This window comes from Ammospiza nelsoni, chromosome 18, assembly GCF_027579445.1.
Source record: "Ammospiza nelsoni isolate bAmmNel1 chromosome 18, bAmmNel1.pri, whole genome shotgun sequence".
Classification (NCBI taxonomy): Eukaryota; Metazoa; Chordata; class Aves; order Passeriformes; family Passerellidae; genus Ammospiza; species Ammospiza nelsoni.
In genome coordinates this window covers 12,796,861-12,818,614 of record NC_080650.1, presented here as the reverse complement: position 1 = coordinate 12,818,614, position 21,754 = coordinate 12,796,861, and the positions used below count along the sequence as shown (strand labels likewise).

General features: G+C 62.7%; 3 protein-coding genes across 3 annotated transcripts; 1 reads left to right on the top strand and 2 right to left on the bottom strand.

Moving 5' to 3' along the window:
- The first annotated feature begins 2,046 nt into the window (after positions 1–2,046).
- GAL3ST1 (galactose-3-O-sulfotransferase 1) lies at positions 2,047–8,897 on the top strand. Its single transcript, XM_059485244.1, has 4 exons — positions 2,047–2,108; positions 2,433–2,654; positions 5,372–5,505; positions 6,722–8,897. Exons 3-4 carry the CDS (start codon positions 5,381–5,383, stop codon positions 7,863–7,865), a joined length of 1,269 nt encoding a protein of 422 aa, XP_059341227.1. The 5' UTR covers positions 2,047–2,108; positions 2,433–2,654; positions 5,372–5,380; the 3' UTR covers positions 7,866–8,897.
- A 4,361-nt stretch (positions 8,898–13,258) lies between these two features.
- MTFP1 (mitochondrial fission process 1) lies at positions 13,259–15,495 on the bottom strand. Its single transcript, XM_059485383.1, has 4 exons — positions 15,426–15,495; positions 14,115–14,242; positions 13,784–14,007; positions 13,259–13,461 (listed from the first exon to the last, which is right to left on the bottom strand). The coding sequence occupies exons 1-4, from the start codon at positions 15,475–15,477 to the stop codon at positions 13,386–13,388; spliced, it is 480 nt and encodes a 159-aa protein (XP_059341366.1). The 5' UTR covers positions 15,478–15,495; the 3' UTR covers positions 13,259–13,385.
- Positions 15,496–16,033: 538 nt separating this feature from the next.
- On the bottom strand, positions 16,034–21,191 carry SEC14L2 (SEC14 like lipid binding 2). The gene is made up of 12 exons (XM_059485122.1): positions 21,120–21,191; positions 19,000–19,075; positions 18,872–18,915; positions 18,661–18,720; positions 18,372–18,560; positions 17,526–17,621; positions 17,310–17,370; positions 17,152–17,235; positions 16,922–17,028; positions 16,708–16,847; positions 16,448–16,617; positions 16,034–16,360 (listed from the first exon to the last, which is right to left on the bottom strand). Exons 1-12 carry the CDS (start codon positions 21,171–21,173, stop codon positions 16,230–16,232), a joined length of 1,212 nt encoding a protein of 403 aa, XP_059341105.1. The 5' UTR covers positions 21,174–21,191; the 3' UTR covers positions 16,034–16,229.
- Positions 21,192–21,754: the final 563 nt, after the last annotated feature.

Here is a 21,754-nt window from a genome sequence, read left to right as displayed (position 1 = left end):
CCTGGAAGGGAGTGAGCTCAGACAGAAGAGCTGGGAACACCCAGACTTTCAGATTTTATTTCTTTTTAGTTTCTTTTCCTGAATTTTTTCCTTTTTTTTTTTTTTTTTTTTTGATTTTCTATTTTATTTAAGTGCTTTTTATCTTTTTACTGTTTCCATTCTCCCTGTTTTCCATTTTTCTCTTTTTCATTTGTTCTTTTCTATCTTTTCCCTTTTATTCCTTTTTATTTTTTATTTTTCCCCTTCACTTGTTCCTCTGCTTTTTCTCCCCCTTTTTTTTTTTTTACCTCCTTCCCCCTCTTTTTTTTTTTTCTTTATATATATTTTTTCCATTTCAGAGGGTTGGAAGGCTTTTCCGTTTGTTTTCATGGTTTTCTCCTTGATTTCCCCTCTCCCAAGAGGAGCAGGACCAACCCCTGGGGCAGCCCCAGGGCTGGGGCTCCCCTCAGAGCAGGAGAGCCCGAACGGGGCCTTAAACCTTGGGAGCTCCTAGCCCAAACAAACAAATCCTGACCCCAAACAAACAAACCCCAGTTCTAAACAAACAAATCCCAGCCCCAAACAAGCAAACCCCAGCCCCAAACAAACCAACCCTGGTTCCAAACAAACCCCAGTTCCCAAATCCCAGCCCCAGGCCTCGCTCCCAGGCCAGGCTGAGGGCCTGGGCCGGACGGGCAGGGCCGGTGCCAGTGGGCACAGACCAGTACGGCTGCCCAGGACCTCCCCAGCCCATAAAGGCTGTGTCCAGCCAAGTGTGACCCCTCAGCGTTGTCACCCTCAGCCTCCTCACCCAATCTTGAGGATCCACAGTTCCCTCAGGATCCACGGCTCCGGCCATCTCGGCTCTCAGTGAGTGCTGCTGTGTACCCCCAAATCTGGGAGGGACAGGGGTGGGTGTGAGGTGGTGGAGCCCTCCTGGTCACTCTGTGGGACATTGTGGATGTGGAGATTGGGGGGTTGCAGCTTCCCAGCTTGCTCACATCCATCCCCCAGGCTGTCAGCATTCCATGGCTGAGCTGCCACATACCGGCCCCTGCAGCTCTCTTCTGGCTGCAAACCCTTTCTTTACAACCCATTCCCCAGAAAATGAGAAACCTGGAAATACTTTGTGACCCATTCCAAAAAAAAAAAAAAACAAACGGGGGGGAAACCTTCACAATCCATCCCCTCAAAAACACAGGGGAAACCTGGAATCCCTTCATAACCCACCTGCAAAAAGGGGGAAACCTGGTGTCCTTCTGTGACACATCCCAAAAAAGAGGGAGAAACCTGGAACTGGGAGAGGTGCCCTGCAGAGGAAGGGAGGGATAGTTCCACAGCAAATCCTGTGACTGTGATAAATGGTCTTCATCCCTTCTGTTACAATTATGATGATGGTGATGAAAACTGAGGTGTTTTGGCTTTTCTTGATCCAGGAGGGTTCCCTGTGCAGGTTACCCTGGTGTGGGAACTGATGAGGCCAGGCAGGATGGGGCAAGAGCTGCCAGCTCACTGCAAGGTGATATCCTCAAATCCTTTAGGGACAAGCTCTGAACCCCAAACACCTCCAACAGGAATGGTGAGCCCCAGGCATGGCCAAGGGGGTCACCCCTTGCTTGGGGCCCCAATGCTGACACCACCTCTGTTAGTGAGAGAGACTAAGGCCAGCAGGAAGAGCCAAGGCTGCATCCAGGAACACAAGAGCCCCTTTTTCACCCTGCCACATGCAGGGTGATGGACCAGCGACAGGGCTGAGCCCTCCTGGTGCAGCCAGGGCACCCTCTGGGCACCCAGTTGGCCACTGTGACAAGAGGAGCGTGGAAAGGCTGGTGGCACCGTGGTTGTCCCACACTTGTCACACCAAGGTTGGAGATGCTGGAATATTGCTGTCATTAAGGCCATAAATCCATGGAAACATAGTGGGAGGGAGGAAAGAGGGCGGGGAAGCTGCGGGAGAATGAAGGGGAGCCGATGGTGCGTGGCCAGGGTGCCCCGGGGAGCAGGGGGCTGGGCCGGGGTGCGGGAGCTCCCCAAACCCCGGTGAGCTCCGGCTGAGGGAGGTGACAGCCAGGCCAGGAGCCGTCCTGTGGGACCGGGAGGAGGAGGAGGACGACGGTGGCTGCCGAGAGGTGGGTGCGGCCGCCCAGGGCCAGCCATGGTCACCCAGGGCTGTGGGGCCACGCCGGGCTGGTGGCAGGGAGCCGAGGGGCCGGCAGCGGGGCCCGCGGGGACAATGTCCCCGTTGAGGCCGCGGTCACAGATGGAGACAAATGTCCCCGTTGTTCGCGGCACGGGCTGAATGGCTCCTCTGTGCCCCGGCAGTGGGTGGGGGCCGGGTGCCTTGGGGTGGCCGCAGGCACCCAGGGCCGGCCCCGGGGAGCCGGGCAGTGCCCGGCCGCAGCCCCGCGTCCCCCGCCAGCCGCTCCCACTGCTGTCCCCTTCCCCCTTGCCAGGCCGGAGACCCAGGGCCGCGATCCCGGTGATGCCATAAACGGCGCCGTGCAGTGGGGAGGCTTTGGAAAAGCCGGCATTTGCGGGGAGCTGCCCGGGAAGAGCTTATTCCATGTCGGAGCAGCATCGGCGCCCCCGCCCCGTGCCGCCCGCTCCCCCGGCACCCCGGTCAGCGCAGGAGAGCAGAGGCACGGCCCAGCGCCTGCGGTGCGGGACAGGAAAAGGTGATGGATACTGGGGGGTGAGGAGGTGCTTGGAGGGTGGCAGGATGGGGAGGGGGCAGCACGATGCTCGTTGGGTTGCTTGGGAGGCAGTGGGATGCTGAGGGGGGCCACAGGATGATAAGGAGGTAGTGTGATGCTTGAGGGGATGTTGGGATGCCTGGAGGGTGTTGGGGTGCTGGGGAGCAGCAGGATGCTCAGGAAGCAGCTCTATGGGGCAGGATGATGAGGGGAATTGTGTACCCATGGGGCACAGAGGGGACAGGGGGGTAGGAAGCAGCATGCCCGTGTGGGATGGGGCCTGTGGAAAACAGCGTGTCCATGGATTTGTGGGATCAGGAGCAAGTAGGTGCATGCGCCTTGTGTATGGCAGGGGCCTGGCCCTATTAAAAAAATGGATGCTGTAGGGAAAGCCCAAAAGCCAACTGGGGTGCCCCCAGGGAGATAGGGAGCTGCTGGGACACGGAGAGGGGGCTGCAGGGCTGGGTGGCCTGGCCTGGCCTGGCCTGGCCCAGGGGTACCCCTGGAGGAAATGGTGGGTGCAGCCGTACTCTCCAGCTGGGCATCTCAGCCGGCTGGCGCCACGGGCACACCCCACCCGTGGGAGCCCCAGGAGAACACCCAGTGCACCACTCTCTCCTAACAAGCTATTAATAATTAAGCTGCTCACTCAAGGCAAAGTCAATAGAATATTTGGCTGGGGAGTGTTTGCCAGAACCACCCGTGGGAGGCAGGCAGAGTGGAGCGAGGCATCCCCTTGGCATCCCACAGCTCTGGAATTCGGTGCCGTGTGGTCCTGGGGGCCTGGTGGAGTCCCATAGGGATCTATCAGGATCCATTGGGACCCATCTGGACTCACTGGGATCCATTGGGACTTATCAGAGGGGTTTATGGTGCCATTTCACTCTCTCCTGTGGAGCTGGTGCCAGCAAAGCTGGTGCCAACTTTGCTCCCTCTTGGCAGCACCCACAAAAGTGGGTGTCTCCCCAGCCCTCTCAAAGGGCCAGTGGCTTTTCCAGGTGGTGCCAGGCAGTGACTGTGATGGAATCACAGGCACCGACCGTGTAAAGCCGAACTCCAGCTGCTCCTGGAGCCGTCTGGCATTCCCACCCACACGGTGCTTTTGGGATACTGTCAGAGCCACCTGCTCCCCCCGTGGTGACACCGTGCACCCCCCCTCGCACATGAAAACCATTCGGGAAGAGGCTGGATGCACCAGCCCGGCCTGATCCAGCGGTCCCGGCTCCAGGGGAAGTGGGGGGCACTTGGATGAGCTTTTGGGGTGCCCCTGTGGCAGCTCCCCCCCTGCCCGCGGCGCTGTGCCCAGCGCCGGCCGCAGCCCGGGGCTCCGGTTGCATTTTCCATTCATTATTCATCGAGCTGGAAATCTCGGCGGCACGAGGCGATCCGAGCCGGCGGGGCCGGAGCGGGGGAGCGGCGGCAGCGGCGGCGCCCCGGGATCACCGCGGGGCCGGGGGTGAGCCGGGAGCGGGGGGCTCTGGGGCTGGGATGTGCCGGGCTGCGACCCACGGCTCGTGGCAGCGGGGTTTCATCCCGCCGGGATATCCGCGGGAGCTCCGAGGGGTGAGGGGGTGATGCGAGGCGGGGGTGGGGGGCCGGGGGGTATTTTTGGGGGTGTAACGCAGTGGGAGCGCAGCCAGCCTTGTCCGGGGGGCTCCGGAGGATGTGGAGCAGCGGGAGCAGCGGATGCTGGGGCGGGCAGGTGATGCTGCTCCCGCCGCTAAATGGGGGTGCAGGGCCGGGGGGCTCAGCCCCCAGCGCGGGGGGGCTCTGGGGAGCGGAGCTCTGCTGTGGAGGGCTGCGGTTACGGGTGCCGTGTCCCCGTGTCCCCGTGTCCCCGTGTCCCCGCGTCCTGCCGCAGGGGACGGCGCTGCTGCAATGCGGTGTCACAGTGAGGGTGACCCCCGTGTCCCGGGAGGAGGGAGGGGACAGGGACGGGGACACGGGGGGAGCGCTGGGGAGGGGGCAGCGGGCACAGGGGCTCTGTGAGCGTGCGTGTGTGTGTGTGTGTGTGTGTGTGTCTGTGAGTGAGCATGGCTGATGTGTGTGCACATTTTGTGTGCGTATGAATGTACGCATTGAGGGCTGTGTGTCCTGGCGCACACGAGGGGACGGGGGTGTCTGTGTGTGCCCTCTGTGTGTTTTGTGTGTTTGGGGATGCCATGCTGCCTGCACCCCTCTGTCCCCAGTTCCGTGTCCCTGGCCCCCACCTGGGGCTGCTGAGTCCCCCAGTGCTGCTGGCAGGGCCGAGAGGCCGCATTGGGAGGGTACTGCAGCACCCAAACCATCCCGAGCTGCTGCAGCTCCTGCTCTGGCCTGCAGATTTTCCTGGGCAAATGGATCCCAGCACCCTCAGGGAGCGCCTGCTGGTGCTGGTGGTGTCCCCGTGGAGAATGGCCTCTCTGTCCCCCAGTTGCCCACTCTGCCCTGGGCTCTCCATGGCTCCCCTTTCCCCCAGTCCCAGCCCTGCAGCCTCTCCCACCCTAGGAGTCACTCGGTTTTCCCAGGGCGGGCAAAGGTTGGCAGGGCGGGCAGAGCCGCTGGGCCCGTGCCACAGATGTGTTGTGGATCACGCCAGGCACCAGTGGGATGCTTTCCTGGGAATTGCCGTGCCTGTGACACGTCCACGTGCCTCTCTGGAGCCACACACCCCCAGTCCCCATGTCCCTGGCACCATCGTCTCTCCTCTCTGGCTGCAGGTGACCAGGATGCTGTGGCATGGGAAGCCCTGGAGGTCCATGTGCAAGGGGCTGGTCCTGGGGACCCTCCTGACCAGCTTCATGTTGCTGCTCTACTCCTACGCCATCCCCCCGCTGCAAGTCAGCGTCACTGAGTGAGTCTGGGGTCCCCGCGTGCCCCCCTGCAGCTCGGCCTCCCTATTCCACACCAGGAACCCCCAGCTGGACATGGGGGACATGGAGATAGCCCTGGGGCTTTCCAGGCCCTGGTGGCTTCACACCAACATGTCCCCTTCCTGCAGTTCCCAAATCCTGGCAGGGTTTGGGACACCGTGGGGCACTCAGTGCTCCTGGGTGGAAAGGGGAGGGAAAGGGAGAGGAGAGAGGAGAGGACTCAAGTCTCAGATTCTTTCACTGCTCCACAGTGCTTAGCTCCTGCCCGTGCTGCCTGTCATCAAATTAATCTCCAAGCTTGTAAACAAGGTCCACGTGCCTCACAAACCTGGCGCTGTTGGGTGGGGATCCTCATCAAGGATCACTTTGGCAAGTTGATTACAGGTGTCCAAAGTCACTCGGCTCTGTGTGCTCTGCTCGCTGCCTCAGGCAGCTCAGATAAGGTCCCTTGTGTCCTCACATGTTCCTTCAGGGCCCATGAACTCATCTGTGGGGCCAGGCTCTGGAATTATTTCCCTTTTTGCTGGGAGCTGAATCTTTCTTGGATCCCACAAGGTGCTGAGGGGTGCCAGAGCTCCACAGATCCCTTGAGGGGTTTGTGACTCCTGTAAAGGGTTGAGAGCTCCCAGACCTCCTCCATGGAGGAGTTCATGACTCTGTGAGGAGTTCATGATTTCTGTAAGGGGTTGAGAGGTCCCTGGCCTCCCCCATAGATCCTACAAGGGATTGAGAACTCCCAGGCCTCCCCCATGAATCCTACAAAGAGCTGAGAGCTCGCTGGCCCCCCTGCACGAATCCAGGGTTGAGAGCTCCCAAGCCTCCTCCATAGCACCCCTCTCAATCCAGGGTTGAGAGCTTTCATACCCCATAAAAATGTTATCAGGTCCTCTCCATGGAGTTGTGACCTTGGAGAGCTCTCTCTGATGCACTTTTTGGCATCACCTCCTCCAGGACCACCGTGGCCATGCCCATGGAGACCCCCTGCTCTATTTCCATTTCCAGAACCCATTCCCAGGCACAGCACCTGTCCCCAGGTCCAACACCCATTCCCAGGTTCAGCATATATTCCCAAGATCCAGCACTTATTCCCAGGTCCAGAACCCATCCCCAGATCCAGCTCCACCAGCACAGAATATCCCAAATCCTTCTAAATGCCAGTGCCCCTCACCATGGTGCTCCACCTCTTCTCTCACCCAGGATCCCTGCGCCCTTCTCCTGCTCCTCCCACCTGGCCCAGGCTCCATCCCTGTCCAACAGCTCGGGCAGCACCTCGGGGTGGAGCTGCCGGCCCAAGCTCAACGTCATGTTCATGAAGACCCACAAGACCGCCAGCAGCACCATCCTCAACATCCTCTTCCGCTTCGGGGAGAAGCACCGCCTGAAATTCGCCTTCCCCAACGGCCGCAACGACTTCTACTACCCGTCCTTCTTCGAGCGCAGCCAGGTGCAGCACTACCGGCCCGGGGTGTGCTTCAACATCATCTGCAACCACATGCGCTTCCACTACGAGGAGGTGCGCAAGCTCCTGCCGCCCGACGCCACCTTCGTCACCGTGCTGCGGGACCCCGCGTACCTCTTCGAGTCCTCCTTCCACTACTTCGGGCCCGTCATCCCCCTCACCTGGAAGATCACCGGGGAGGACAAGCTGGACGAGTTCCTCCGGGACCCCCAGCACTACTACGACCCCAACGGGTTCAACGCTCACTACCTCCAAAACCTCCTGTTCTTCGACTTCGGCTACGACAGCAGCATGGACGCCAACAGCCCGCTGGTGGAGGAGCACATCCGGGAGATCGACCGCCGCTTCCACCTCGTCATGTTGCTCGAGTACTTTGATGAGTCGCTGGTGCTGCTCAAGGACCTGCTGTGTTGGCAGCTGGAGGACGTCCTCTACTTCAAGCTCAACGCCCGCAAGGGCTCCACGGTGTCGCGGCTGACCCCGGAGCTGTACGAGCAGGCGACCGCCTGGAACCTGATCGACGCCAAGCTCTACCGCTACTTCAATGCCACCTTTTGGCGCAAGGTGGAGGCCTACGGGAGGGAGAGGATGGCCAGGGATGTGGCCGAGCTGCAGAGGGAGAACAAGAAGATGACCAGCATCTGCATCGATGGGGGACACGCCGTGGATGCCAGCGCCATCCAGGAGTCCTCCATGCAGCCCTGGCAGCCCCTGGGGGAGAAGACCATCCTGGGGTACAACTTGAAGAAGAAGATCAGCAAGAAGCACCAGAAGCTGTGCCGCAAGATGCTGACACCAGAAATCCAGTACCTGACTGACCTGGGGGCCAACCTCTGGATCACCAAGCTATGGAGCCACGTGCGGGACTTCCTCAAGTGGTAGGGGCCGGCGGGTGCCCCGCTTCCCTGGGGAAGAACCAGGTGCTTTCGTTTTTGTTACTCATGGTTCTCTTGGTTTGGAACTGGCTGGAGGCTCTGGAGCCCAGGAACTTTTGGGGGAACCCTCCATCACTTTCCTGCAGAGCCCCAGCTTGGGCAGGAGAGTGGAGACTCTGCCTCCGTCAGTGGAGTCAAGGGCTGGGGGCCCAGGGGTGGTGTTTTCCTGCAGGATCCACTTATTCCTTCCCCATAGAAAAGCTGGAGGAGGGATTTATGAAGGATGTGGCTTCGTCACAGCGAGAGCAGGACATCCATCACCAGGTTGCTGGGTGCAGGCAGGGATGTGCTGGGACAGCAGTGCTAGAGGGTTTCCCTTGCCCAGGGTGGGCAGAGATGCCCACAGGGAACCCAACCCTCCAGGAGCTCCTCAAATCACCCCACTGAGCTCTGGTTTTGGGGTGTGGGAATGTCAGAACCTGCTGCACTGCCTCAGCCCTTGGGTGTGATGAGTGCAGCATGTTCTCAGCCCACAGCAGCTAGGCTGTGACCTAGAGGCACCCGGAGCCATTTGGAGATTGGAAAACCCATCTCAAAAGCCCCGGACTTTATCAACAGTCCCCGTGGCACAGGGCACACCCTCACTGCCCCCCACCGTCCCAGTTAGAGGAGCCTGTGGTCCTGGTCCCCACAGGGGACATCCCAAAAGGCCAACAGGGTCTGGTGACAACTGGTGTGGGGAGGAGATGGGAGTGGGTGCAGTGGGACTGTCCCCATGATGCCATCCAGGGCACAGTGGGGATGCTGGGGCCAGGGGCCATCCCCAGTGCCCACCCTGCCTTGGGGACAAACCTCGTGCGTCCCAGCTGGGCTGGATGACACCAGTGACACCATGTCCCACTGAGAGTGGCCCTGGCTGGGCACAGAGGTGGCGCCTGTGGCTGAGCCACCCCCTAGCAAAGGGACCCCCATTGTCCCCCTACCTGTGTTCAGCTCCTTCTGTAAAAACCAGAAATAAAAAAATAATTTACTTTTGTAATATCATTGTATATTTGGTAGTTTTGGATATAAGGATGGTCCTGCTGGTCTCCAGCCACCTCCTCCTCTGAGATGGGATGGATGAGGTGAGGATGTTCTCACAGCCACAGCAGGATGCTCAGCCAGTCCCTGCTCCTTCTGGGAGCTCCCCAGGGTCCTGGCACCACTGTCCCCTTCAGTCCTGGGGTGGAGGGCATTGTGTCCCCCAGGCAGTGCTGAGGAATGAGACCCTCAGTGTGAGTGGGGTGCCTGGATCTGTCCCAGTGTCTCTGCTGAGTGTGGGGGACACCCCCATGGTGTGCAGGTGCCCCCAGGAAGGTCTGCTGGCTTCACAGGGACAGCAGAGCCATGGGACCTGCCATCCCTGGTGACACAAACCACTGGTGCCACCATGTTCCAGCTCTGCTGCTGGTGGGGAGCACCCCATTTCAGGGGTGGCCATGGGACTTGCACTGGGTCTTCTCCACGCTCCCTCTGCAGCCAGGCCACCAGGTCAGCCCACTCAGAGGAGACTGTGGGGGGTGTTGGGGCTGTGATGGGGACACCTGAGGCAGGCAGGACCCAGGGACACGAGCACTTCACCAGGTCTCTGTTCTGGCTGTGACCAAGCTGCTGCTCCCAGGTGGTGTTCCTCTCCAGCAGAGCTATGATGGGACAAGGAGGGGTGCTGGGGACTGGGACTCTCTGGTGGCACCAGGATCAGCCATGGGATCCTGACAATAGTGGGGTCCAAACTGGGGTGGGCTTAAGAACCTTGAGGTGGGACCAGGGACATCCAAGGGACCAAGGCTGAGTGATGGGACCAGGCCATGTGGTGACCTGGGATCTGCTTGCATCAGCACCACGTGCAGGAGTACAAGGACATGGTGGGAGCAGCACCATGCACAGGACCAGGACTGACTGGTGGGGATGGGACCTTGTGGTGGGATCTGCATCTTGCTGAGCACCCGGACCACAACAATGGCATGGGAGGCCCAGCATCACACCTGGGACCAGGACTAACTGGTGGGTATGGGATCATGCTCAGGACCACCTGCAGGACCAGTCTGAGTGGTGGCACTGGGGCCGTGGATGCAATGGGGACTGGAAGATGGGCACAGGCTCTTGTGGTGGGGCAGAGAAGGTGTGAGAGGTGGGACCAGCCCCAGGTGTGGGGCTGCTGATGGCTGCAGAGACCCAGCAAAGCCCCCAGCCCCACCAGTGCCAGCTGGGACCCATTGACACCCAGCCCCAAGCCCATATAGACCCCCAGCTGGTGGGGTGGAGATGCTGCTCACTGGGGATGGAGCTGTGCTTGTTGGTGCTGCTGTGTGGGGCTGTGCTGGAGGTGCCAGGTGACTAGGGCTGGGATCCCCCTTCATTCCTCCCACTGGCTGTCCTGGGGGAGCTGGGTGTCCCTTGCTTTGCCCAGTGCTGGCTCCTGATGGTCACCTGGGGGCTGGCCAGGGTAGAGGAGCCTTCCTAAAATGATCCCAAGCTCTGAGGGTTGGGGCAAGGGGCTGCCAGGAGCTCCCCTGAGGTCCCAGCAGGGCTGGTGGGTCCTGCTTGGGGTGAGAGGGATCACAGGCCCTGGTGGGGTCTGTGGCTGCTGGCTGTGGTGTCCCACCCCATGAGCAGCTCCTGGGCTGTCCCCAGCCCTGGGCAGGGTCACGGTGCTGGGAATGCTCCTGGTGCATTCCTGTGGTGCAGGTGGGGAAAGAGGAGCCCCTGATGTGCTCCTGGGTGCTCTACGTGCCTTTGCGCTGCTGTCCCCAACAAGTCCTGGGGACACCTGAGGACCTGGATGTCCCTGCTGTGTCTGGGACATGCTACTGCTGGCTCAACCCTTCCCTTGCAGGGACCACCATGGCTCCAGCTGCCTCAGAGCCCCCTGGTCATACGATGACAGCTCCAGTGATGCCCTCAGGCATGGGGACAGGGAGGGTTCCTGCTCACCCCCATTCTGAGGAGCCCATCCTGAACTTCACCTTGAGGCTCCTGGATGGTGAGTGCAGGAAAACACTGGGGGTGAGACTATGGGATGGGTCCAGCCAAGACCCAGGGCTCAACCAGCAGCAGTCAGAGCCTTCTCCTGGCTGGCCCCAGGACTTGGAGCACCAGGAAAGGTGGCTGTCCCTGCAGGAGCTCCTCCCCAAACATGTGGAGGGTGTAGGGCTTTGAGATGCTCCCAGTCCTGTGCCCGATACCACAATGGGGTTTGGGGTCAGCTCTGCCCCCATGGGTGACATGGTCCCTCTCAGCTCTATGGGGAATCCAGGAAGCTCTGGAGAGTAGGAAAAGGAGGCCTGGGGGACAGAGCCAGGACAGGGGGTGGGCTCTGAAAGGGGGAAGCTGTAGGGATGGTCGTCTGGGATGTGTCTGGTGCCCTCACCTCTGGTGGGACAGGTTTGGGGCTGTCACACTGAACCCACACTTCCCAGAGGACTCCAGTGCCACTCCAGAGAAGCTGCCAGTGCTCAGCCCTGGCTCTGTGATCCACCTGGAAGCCAGTGTCCACTTCAGTTCCAGCATCTCCATGAAGAGCCACGTGCATCAGTGGTACTGGACCACCACGGAGCAGCCAGGACACTCCAGGAGGGTCTTCATGGTGGTGAACAGCCGTGGGTCAGTGCTGGTGGGGCAGGAAGCAGGGGCTCCTTCTCCAGGCACCCTGGGATCCTGCAGGACCTCCTGATGGAAAGGGATGTCCAGAGCCTGGAGACAGCCTGGAGTGTCCTGTGTCACTCTCCTGCCACAGGTGCCTGCACGGGGAGAAGCTGGGGAACGTGTCTGTCCAGCAGCAGAGGGAGTTCTGTCCTCCAGCTCTCCATCCTGGCCCCCACGCTGGAGGGGGAGCCCGAGGAGGAGCAGGTGGGGGGGGATGGTGCCCTTGGGGGAGGGATGGAGGTCCCAGGGAGGGGCATGACCTGGGTGTCCCAAAACATTGTCCATCCTGAGACATGGTGCTCCTGCTGGGGTGGCCTCAGCTCCACGAGGTGATGCAGAAGGAGAGCAGGGTCCCTGAGGAAGGACGTGGTGTCTCAGCAGGTCTACGTGCACTGCCTGCTGATGGCATGGGGACAAGGACGTGCCACCAGGTCCTGCTTCTACAGCCTCACCATGGCCAGGTACGCTGTGTGTGTGGGGACACAAGCACCCCATGGGTGTGCTGGGGGCAGAACCCATCTCTGGCAAGACCAAGTCACCCCACTGTTGTCTGGTTGTCACCTTTTATTTGATGGCAGATGGTGGCATCACCACAGGTTCCAGCTCCCCCTACGCTGCAGAGGTGTTGTGGAGATGCTTGGAGACATCTCCTCTGGGACAGCACCATGTGGGTCTTGTGGTGGAGTCTGGGCACCCCTAGAGCCACCCCCCAGTCCTGTCCTCTCCTCTCCCAGCTGGCACAACGCAGAGGACCCTGTCCACAGTACCCCATGCCACTGCTGTGACACTGGTTGTCCCACTGCTGACACCCTCCATGGAGACATGCCAGGTACCAGGGCTGGGACAGGGTGGCCCCAGGTTGTTCTGGGGTCTTGGGAGGACTCCTGGATCTGGGCTGGACTGCATTGGTTATATCCTCCCACAGCATTCCCAGGAGAGGGGACACTCCACCAGGAGACTGTTGGACCAGTGCTAGTGCAGAAGGAGAAGCTGCCATGGCACGAAGGTGAGGGACACCCCAATGCCCTCCCATGGCCCCAAAACCCCCACTCCTTGTGGTGACCCCCAGGTGTGTTTGTGCCCTTCCCAGCCCCACGCCAGATGGTGAGGAGGCTCCTGCTGGCCCTGGTGGGCAGTGCTGTGCTGGGGGGGCTGCTGGGGCTGGCCCTGACCACCGGGCACCTGGGCAGCCCCCGGAGGGGACAGCGGCCACTGAGGCACAGGTGTCCTTTCCAGGCTGAGCTGCAGAGCGTGGTGGGGGCCCTGCTCCTCAGGGAGACAGAGAAACAGATGGGGCCAGAGCCTCTTTCTCACCAATAAACGTGATTTTGCTTTCTCTAAAGCTCCTCCTGGTTGGTAGTGTGTGGATGCCACCAATGGATGGAAATGTGCTCCTACACTGGCAAGCCACATCTCCAGGCTCCTGTGGCATCCAGGTGTTGTGGCATTGTCCCAGCCTGCGGTGCTGGAGATGGCAGCTCCGGGCTGCGTGGATTTCCTGTCCTTGGAGACCATGGATGTGGTGGCAGCTCCTTGGGGACAGTCCCCAGGATGTCCCATGAGGCTGTGGAGGTGCAGAAGGTTCCAGGGTGGGGACAGCAGGCTGCTCTGGGCAGATGGAGACCCCTGAGGGATTGGGACTCGCCCAGACCCATCTGTCCCCCAGGAGAGGACATGGCCTGGTCTTGGTGGCACCTCAGCATCACCCATCAGGGGTCATGTTTGAAATGGTTTATTAGGACCAGTGTGGGGTAGGGTGGCCACTCTGGGGGTCACCAGAGTGAGAGGTCACAGTAGGTGGGTCACAGCAGCATGCCTGTTTCCCCAGTGCATGGGGAGGTGCTCAGTGGGACGTTGGGGGCTCTCCTGGTGCTCCGTAAATCTTGCGGAGGCTGGAATCCATCAGGAAATCCACAGTCCTGCGGCAGGAGAGGGCGTCAGCGGGGCCCGGGGGTCTCTGGGGCAGTGATGTGGGATGGGTGGGGCTGTCCTTAATATCCCCTGAGACACCAGCGCCACCAAAACCAGGTTTAGCACAGCCTCACTGTGCTAATCCCGGCTCAATCCGGATAATCCCTGTCCTGGCTGGACCCCAGCAAAGCCCCTTGGAGTGGAGACATCCCGTCACCACCCTCTGCTCCCAGCCCCAAGCAGACAAACGTGTGCCATCCCTCCGGGCTGTGGTGACGATGGGGTGGTGGCAGCGTCTGTCCCCGCCCCAGGGGTGTCCCCGTTCGTTACCTGTCGATGGGGGTGATGATGAGGGGGATGGCAGCCAGCCCCAGGGCCGTGGTGGTCCAGCGGCGCACGGGCAGGGGCCAGCGGGTCAGGGTCCCCAGCAGGGCCAGCGAGGCGGCGCACAGCCGGTTGATGGTGAAGCCGGGGATGGCCACCGAGGCCAGGCTCTGCCACACGAACGTGTCCACCACGGCTACCCCCACGCGCGTGGGGTCCTGCGGGTGGGCCTGGGGGGACACAGGGGTCAGGGGTCCCGTGGGTGGGCCTGGGGGGACACAGGGGTCAGGAGAAGGGCAGGGATGGAGAGGCTGGGGGTGAGCAGGGTGGCACTCACGGTGGCGGCTTTGCGGCCCTTGTCGATGGCGTCGGCGGTCACGTAGGCGGTGGCCACGCCGTAGCTGGCCCACACCACCGGCACCGGTACCAGCGGGCGGAAGGACTCGCCCACCTCGTTGGCATAACCTGAGGGGATGGCAGGGTCAGGGACTGGCTGTCCCCATGTCACCCCTGCAGGGTGTCCCAGTGTCACCGGATGGATCTCGCACAGGGGGTGTTTGTGGTGCCTGGGTCCGCTTGGACCCGCTGCCACCAGGACAGCGGGGCTGGGCGTGAGCAGTGCCAGGGCTGGTGTGTGTGACTGCCCAGTGCTAGTGACAGTGCCCACTTGGGGATCTGTGTCTGTGCCCAGTGCCTGGCAGGAACCAGTAACTGTCCTGATGTCCAGTGTCCATGCACGGTGCCAGTGGATGATGCCACAAGCCAGAGTCAGTGCTGGTGACAATGACAGGTACCTGGTGCTGTTACCCTGTGCGCTGTGCCACGCCAGTGCAGTGCCAGGGCCTGCTGTGTGGCGCTAATATCTGGTACCAGAACCCCCTATCAGTGCCCGGTGCAGTGTGCAGTATCTGGTGCTGCCCAGTACCACAGACCCAGCACTGGTACCAGAGTGTCAGTGCCCAGTACCACGGGCAGTGCCCAGCACCTGGGGCAGTGCAGAGCAGTGCGTGGTGCCCGGTACCCGATGCAGTGTCTGTGTCATGTTCCTAAAGCAGGGCCAGCTGTCAGTGCCTGGTTCCTCATGTGGTGCCTGACATCGGTACCAGCGTCCAGTGTGTCAATGCCCAGTCCCCGGTGTCAGTACCCTGTGACAGGGCCGGCGCCCGGTATCACTGCCCCGTTTGTGCAGCCGGTACCCGATGTCAGTGCCCAGGTCCTGGTAGTGGTATTTGATGTTAGTGCCCAATGTCAATGCCCAGGACCCCGTGCTTGTACCCACTGTCAGTGCCCGGTGCTGGTACCCGGTTTCCGGTGTCAGTACCCGGTACCCAGTGTCAGTGCCCGGTTCCCGGCACTCCCGTAGTTCCCGGCGCCGGTACCCGGTGTCAGTGCTCTGTACTCAGTGTCAGTCCCCGTTTCCCGGTGTCAGCATTTAGTGTCAGTGCCCGCTTCCCGGTGTCAGCATTCACTGTCAGTGCCCGCTTCCCGGTGTCAGCGCTCAATGTCAGTGCCCGGTGCCGGTACCCGCTTCCCGGTGTCAGGGCTCAATGTCAGCGCCCGGCTCCCGGGGCCAGCGCTCAGTGCCGGTGCCCGGTTCCCGGGGCCAGCGCTCAGTGTCAGTCCCCGGTGCCCGGTTCCCGGTGCTCACCCAGGTATCGGACCCACGTGTCCCGGTACAGGTCGGGCTCCTCCTGCCCCATGGCGCGCGCCACCGCTCCCGCCGCATGCCCCGCCCCCGGCTTACGTCACCAAACCACGCCCACTCGAGACAAATTTGCATGCCCCGCCCCGTGTGTTACGCTCCTGCTCCGCCCCTCGGTGCAGCAGGATGGCGGCGGGGGCAGGGCCTGGCCGCGCACGTGACCCCGCGGCCTTGCGTCAGCGGCGGTCAAGGGGGCGGGGCCGGGGCTGAGGGGCAGTTACGGCTCTGGAGGGCAACTGTGGGGTTGGGGGACAGTTGTGGGGCTGGGGGCAATTGTGGGTCTGGAGGGGCAAGTGTGGGGCTGAGGGGCAGTTACGGGTTTGGAGGGGCAATTGTGAGGCTGAGGGGCATTTGTGGGACTGAGGGCAGTTGTAGGACTGAGGGCAGCTGGGTTGGGGTGGTTGTGGTACTGGAGGCGGTTCTGGGTCTGGGTGCACAGTCAAGGGACTGGGGGGAGCAGGTGTGAGACTGAGGGGGCATTTTGGAGGCAGTTGTGGGGCTGGCTGCAGGGTTGCGGCGGGCAGCAGGGGCAGCCACAAAGGGAGCAGACCCCGCTCAGTCCATCCCTTTACTCCCCAGCCCAGGCAGCAGCAGCAGCGGTGGGTGCGGCACCCACATAAGGCACAGAGTTTGGGGGAGCTGCGGGCGCCCGGCCCCGCTCGGCACCGCCTCAGTCCGGCAGCCCCGGGGCTCAGCCCCGGCTCCATCTTCCCGCGGGGCCGTCCTGGGGCGCGGTGCAGCCCGGGGCGCTCAGGGGCTGTGGTTCGGGGACTCCCCCTGGATCTGCTGGGCCGAGGCGGTGTCGGGCAGCAGCACCTCCACGCTGTAGCTCACCTTCTTGGAGTGGAGGAAGCTGTAGGTGTTGTCGAAGCGCAGGACATCTGCGGGGGGACACAGGGGTGTCAGGGACACAGTGAGGTCAGGGACACGGGGGTCCCGCAGCGGCCCGGGGAGGGCTCGGCACTCACAAATGCCGGGCGTGGAGCAGGTGAGGGAGCCGTCCTCGGGCACCATGTGTGCGTTGTAGCGCTGGTTGGGGAGCACCTCGGTCATGTCGCCCGCACGCTGCCGCTCCCCGACCTTGGTCTTCAGGTACACGCCGAAGCCGATGTCGGCGCCCTCGGAGCGGAACTGCCATCTGCAGGGAGGGCACAGAGGCAGTGCTGCGGCGAGCTGGGGACACGGGGCTGTCACCCACCCGCTCCCCGCGGCGCAGAGCTGCCCTCACCTCAGCACGCAGCCGGGGAAGAGGATCTCGTACTCGACCTGGTGGGACGAGCCCCGGTTGACCACGACCGAGTGCTCGTACTTCTGTGCCAGCTGGTCCCGCACGTAGTAATGCTGGGGCACGTCCCCCCCGTAGTTTATCTGGAAGGGATGGAGGATGTGGGGTGGGGGAACTGCCCAGCACCCCTAAAGAATCCCACAGGAGCTACTCCTACCTTGCTGGAGCACTTGGGGTCCCCGTCAGGGTCTGTCAGCGTCCCCCCGTACTCCACCGGGATCTGCGCGGGGTCGATGTACTTCTGCAGGACCTCCTTCCAGTTGGCTGGGGGGGAGGACAGCGGGGTTGGGGGGGCTGCAGGTTGGAGTATCCCCCCTGGGTGGGGTGATAGCAGAGGGGGAATGCAGTCCCTCCATTTGGGACATGCTGGGGAGGGTCAGCACTCACATCCCAACACCACGACCTTCTTGCGCGTGTCCTCGCTCAGGAAGTGCTTGACCAGGTTGTAGGCCACGGGGAAGAGCTTGGGGGCTGGGGGCAGAGGGGGGTGTCAGGGGGGCGTCAGCACCTGGGTAAGGGCAGCGGGACCCCGGGGCCAAACTCACCCTTCACAATAAAGAGGCGCTTGAGAGACTCGGGGTAATTCTCCTCGAACATGGACAGGATCTGCAGATGGGGAAGCTCAGGTCACCCATGCCATGCACCCAGCAGGACCCAGCCAGAGCTCTGGGGAGTGCAGGGCACTGCAGGGACCCGCTCCTGCATCATCCAGGGACCAGCCCCGGCGGTCCATGGGAAGGGGGGTGGGCAGGAGCCCTCACCTCCCCGTACGTGTCCACAGCTGGCTTCCAGAGGTGCTTCAGGCCCAGGCCCTCACAGTCGTACACCATCATCACCATCTCAATCTTCTTGCCCAGCTGGGACAGGAGGATGGGGGGGATCAGGCAGGACCCATGGGGAGGTTCAGGGATGGGGTGGCCCCAACAGGCTGGTCACACCAGCCAGAGCCTCCTCCTAAGTGTTGGTGTGGGGAGAAGGGGCACCATGGGAGCTGGGACAGGGACCTGGGCTGAGGGACAGCAGGGACATGGACTGGTGGGGATGGGCAGGATGCAGAGTGGTGGGGTGGGAGTGTGAACTAGAGATGGACATATGGGATTGGCAGGGACATGGTCCATGGTGGGGTGGACAGGACATGGACTTGTGGGGCTGAGGGAGGTGAATTGGACATGGACCTGTCGGGCTGGTGAGTGAGGACATTGGCTGGGAGAGATGGAGCAGAGATGGACAGGACGTGGACCTATAAGATTTATAGGGTTGTCAAGGGCATTGTCTGGTAGGAATGAACCGGGGATGGGCTGGGGAGGACTTTGAGTTGTGGGAATGGACACGGACCGAGGGAAATGAACAGGACAGGGACCTGTAAGATATATAGGGCTGTCAAGGACATTGTCTGGTAAGAATGGACCAGAGATGGATATATGGGGCTGGGGAGGACATTGAGTGTTGGGGATGGGCATGGACTTATGGGGCTGGCAGGGACACGGACAGAGGGAAATGGACAGGACAGGGACCTGTAGGGCTGGGGAAGATGATGACTGGTAGGGGCAGACCAGATGTGGACACAAGGAGCTGTTGGGGCCAGCAGAGTGTGGGCAGGTTCCCACCTTTTCACTCTGCTGTTCACAGGCCAGCCGGAGCAGTTCACAGTCCCGGAACTTGTTTTTGATCAGGTCCTGCTTGGAGGCAGAGAAGAGCAGCCCCTTGCCGTCCAGCGGCCCGATGATCTCGTAGCGCACCGGGCTGCCCTCGCGGTCGTAGCCGCACAGCCCGCCCGACATGTACTTCCGAATCACCTGCGGGGGTACAGGGGGCTCAGGGCACCTCACACACACCCCAGGGGACTCAGAGGGACAGTCCCCTCCAGGGCACCCCCGGGAGCCCAGGGACACTCACCTCAGGTGGCTCCCAGGCGAGGATGTTGTCGGCGTCCATGTGCTTGCGGAGTTCGACGTGCTGCAGCGGGGGCAGAGCGGACCAGGGTGAGATTTGGGACGGGGTGAACCCCATGGGCTGGGGTGGTGCCCCTGTGGCCCAGGGTGTGGGGTCTCACACCAGGTCTGCCCCAGCACAGTGGGGTGCCCCAAAAGCAGCGTGCCCCTCTCACCTTGCGGAGCATGGCCTCTGCCTTGGCCAGGTCGAAGGAGCGCGCTGCAAGAGAGCAGAGCAGAGAGCTCAGACCCCGCCAGCCCCACGGGGGCTCCCCCCGCCAGCACTGCCACACTCTGGGGTTACCTCGGAGCCATTTCAGCAGGAAATAGTCGTCCTGGGAGGGCAGGGAGGGCAGCACGTCCTGCACCTTCTCCCGGAACTGCGGAGACAAGAGGGACAGTTGGTGAACCCTGATCCTCCCCAAAAACCTCAAGGCTGGAGGTTTGTCCCTTCCTTGTGCCCCCCAAAAATCATGCCAGCCAGGACTGGGACATTGCCAGGGGAGATGGCCACCCTGTGCCCCTCCCTGCCCCACATGCAGCCAGGATCAGCGGTCACCTGGCAGGGGACTGTCCCCAGCCCAGCTGCCATGCTCTGGGTGTCCCCAAGCCCTTGCATAAAGTGTGTGGGCTGTCACCACCCTGCTCCTCCCAAGGTGTCTCACAGGGACTGGGTGAAGCAGTCCCCCCAGGGGTGTCCTTTGGGACGGATGGAGGCTGTCACTGTGTGTACCCCTGCCCAGTGACACCCCAGTGGGCCACAGCCCCCCTGGCACAGGCAGGAGGGTGCCAGGGTGCAGGACTGGGGGGCTGAGGAAGCTGGGGCCCCTCAGAGGGGGCCCTGCAGGCACCAGGCAGACCAGGCCCTGCCAATGGCATCCCTGGGATGAAGGCAGTCACCAGCAGATTGCCACATGTCCCCGTCTCAGTGACACTCCAATGGGTCACAGCCCCGTGACACAAGCAGGAGGGTGTTGGGGTGCAGGACTGGGAGATTTGGGGTCCCCTCACGGAGGGACCAAGCAGACCAGTCCCCACCAGTGGCATCCTTTGGGATGGAGCTGGTCACACTGTCCCCTGCTGTTTGTGACCCCCAGTGGGTCACAGCTCCCCAGCACAGGCAGGAGGGTTTTGGGGTGCAGCATTGGGAGGTTTGGGGGACCCAGGGTCTCCTGTCCATGTGGCCCCGCTCACCCCAACCAGGCCACAGCTCAAATCTCGGTACCAGCCGAGGCCCTCCCCTTAATGAGCCTGATTAGCTTATCTCCCGCTGAATTTAGGGGTAATTAAACCCGGGATTAGCTCCTTCACCCTGGGACAAAGCCGGTGGTGGTGGACGAACGGGTTCGGCCGCTCGCCTCCGTCACTCGCCCAGGGCACGGCTGGCACCGGGCACGGTTTGGGCACCGTGCCCCACGCCTGCCCCTGCCCCCCGTGCTGGCACCGGCGGGGTCATCGCCCGCCAGTGGAATTTGGCTGGGGCTGAAAGGCAGCGATAAGATAAAGACACGGGGGTGCCCTCTCGGTGCACTGAACCCCGATAACAGCTGGCACCCAAACCCCAGCGCCTGGCAGGGGTGGCCGTGGTGGGTGACAATCAGCGGCCCTGGGTGTCCCCGGGCCTGCAATCCCGGCGGTGAGGGCAGGAAGTTTTCCGGTCCCATGGGAAGGGTGGAAGAAGAAAACGGGGCTCGGCGGAGCCCAGGCTGGTGGCACAGCCGGGATGGTCCTTCCCTGGTGGGCAGCACCTCGGGGCCTCAGCCTTGGGACTGGGCTGCAGGGTGGCACGGAGGTGGCAGAGGGGCACCGTCCCAAGGGCCCGCAGTGAGACAGGAGGTCCCCGAGCCCCAGGGAGGATGGGAAAGGGATGGGGGCCCGCCAGAGGGATGGTGCAGCCAGCGGGACCGCCAGGACCCACCCAGGACGGTCCGGCCCTGTGGGCAGTGCCACAGCGGGGCTCGGCCCGCGTGTTTGGGGTCCGGGCTGAGGGATGGAGGCAGCGGGAGCCTCCCGGCGCCGGATTTAGGGGCGGGGTGGAGGCTGAAGGCGATGGGACGTGTCCGGGGCCGGGAATCGGGGTGAAGCCGGGGGGTTTGGGGTGCGGAGCCCCACGGAGGCCGGAGCGGGGGTGATGCCGCGAGTTTGGAGCCGGGGATGTGGGGGCTGCACGAGGCGGTGGGAGCCCCCGGGGCCGGGAGCGGGGGTGATGCCGGTGGGTTTGGGGTGCTCTGGGGGGCTGCGGAGCCCCCCGGGCCGGGAGCAGAAGTGCTGCCCGTGGGTTTGGGCTGCGGGGTGGGGGTGATGCCGGTCCCGCGGCGGATGCGGGCGCACATCGGGGAGGACAGCCCGGCCCCGGTCCCGGTCCCGCTCCCGCTCCCGCTCCCGCTCCCCCCGCAGCTCCCCGGCCGCTCCGTCCCAGCTCACCTGGGCCAGCACCTCCGCCTGCTGCGGGCTCAGGTCCCCGACGCGGCCGCTCATGGTGCGCTGCGGGCGGCTCTGCCCGGCCCCGGCGGCCGGGGAGGCTCCGAGCACCTCCCCGGGACCGCCCCCCGGCCCGCCCGGTCCGGCCCGGCCCGCCCCCCGCCCACCCCCGTGGCCTTGGACCCTGCCCGACCCCTGCCCGCCCGGTCAGCGCCCGCCGCCGCCCGGGGTCGGGGATTGGGGTGCGGGGGGTGATGGAGGCAGGGGGGATATGGGGACTCAGAGGGGCTTGGGGACTGTAGGGGGCTGTGGGAAACTTGAGGGGTTATGGGGCATGGAGGTTATGGAGGGGTATGGGGACATGGGGGGTTATGGGGGGCATGGAGGGGTATGGGGGTAATGGGGGGGTATTGGGGCATGGGGGCATGGAGGGGCATGGGGGTATGGGGAGCATGTGGGACATGGAAGGCTGTAGGATATGGGGGCTATAGGGGTATGAGGAGGCACAGGGGAGCTTGGGGACTATAGGGGAGTGTGGGGGCTATAAGTGATATGGGGGGGTATGGAGGAGTTGGGAGGGTTTGGGGTTTATGGGGGATATGGGGGCATGAGGAGGCTTAGGGGGTGTGGGGAGTATG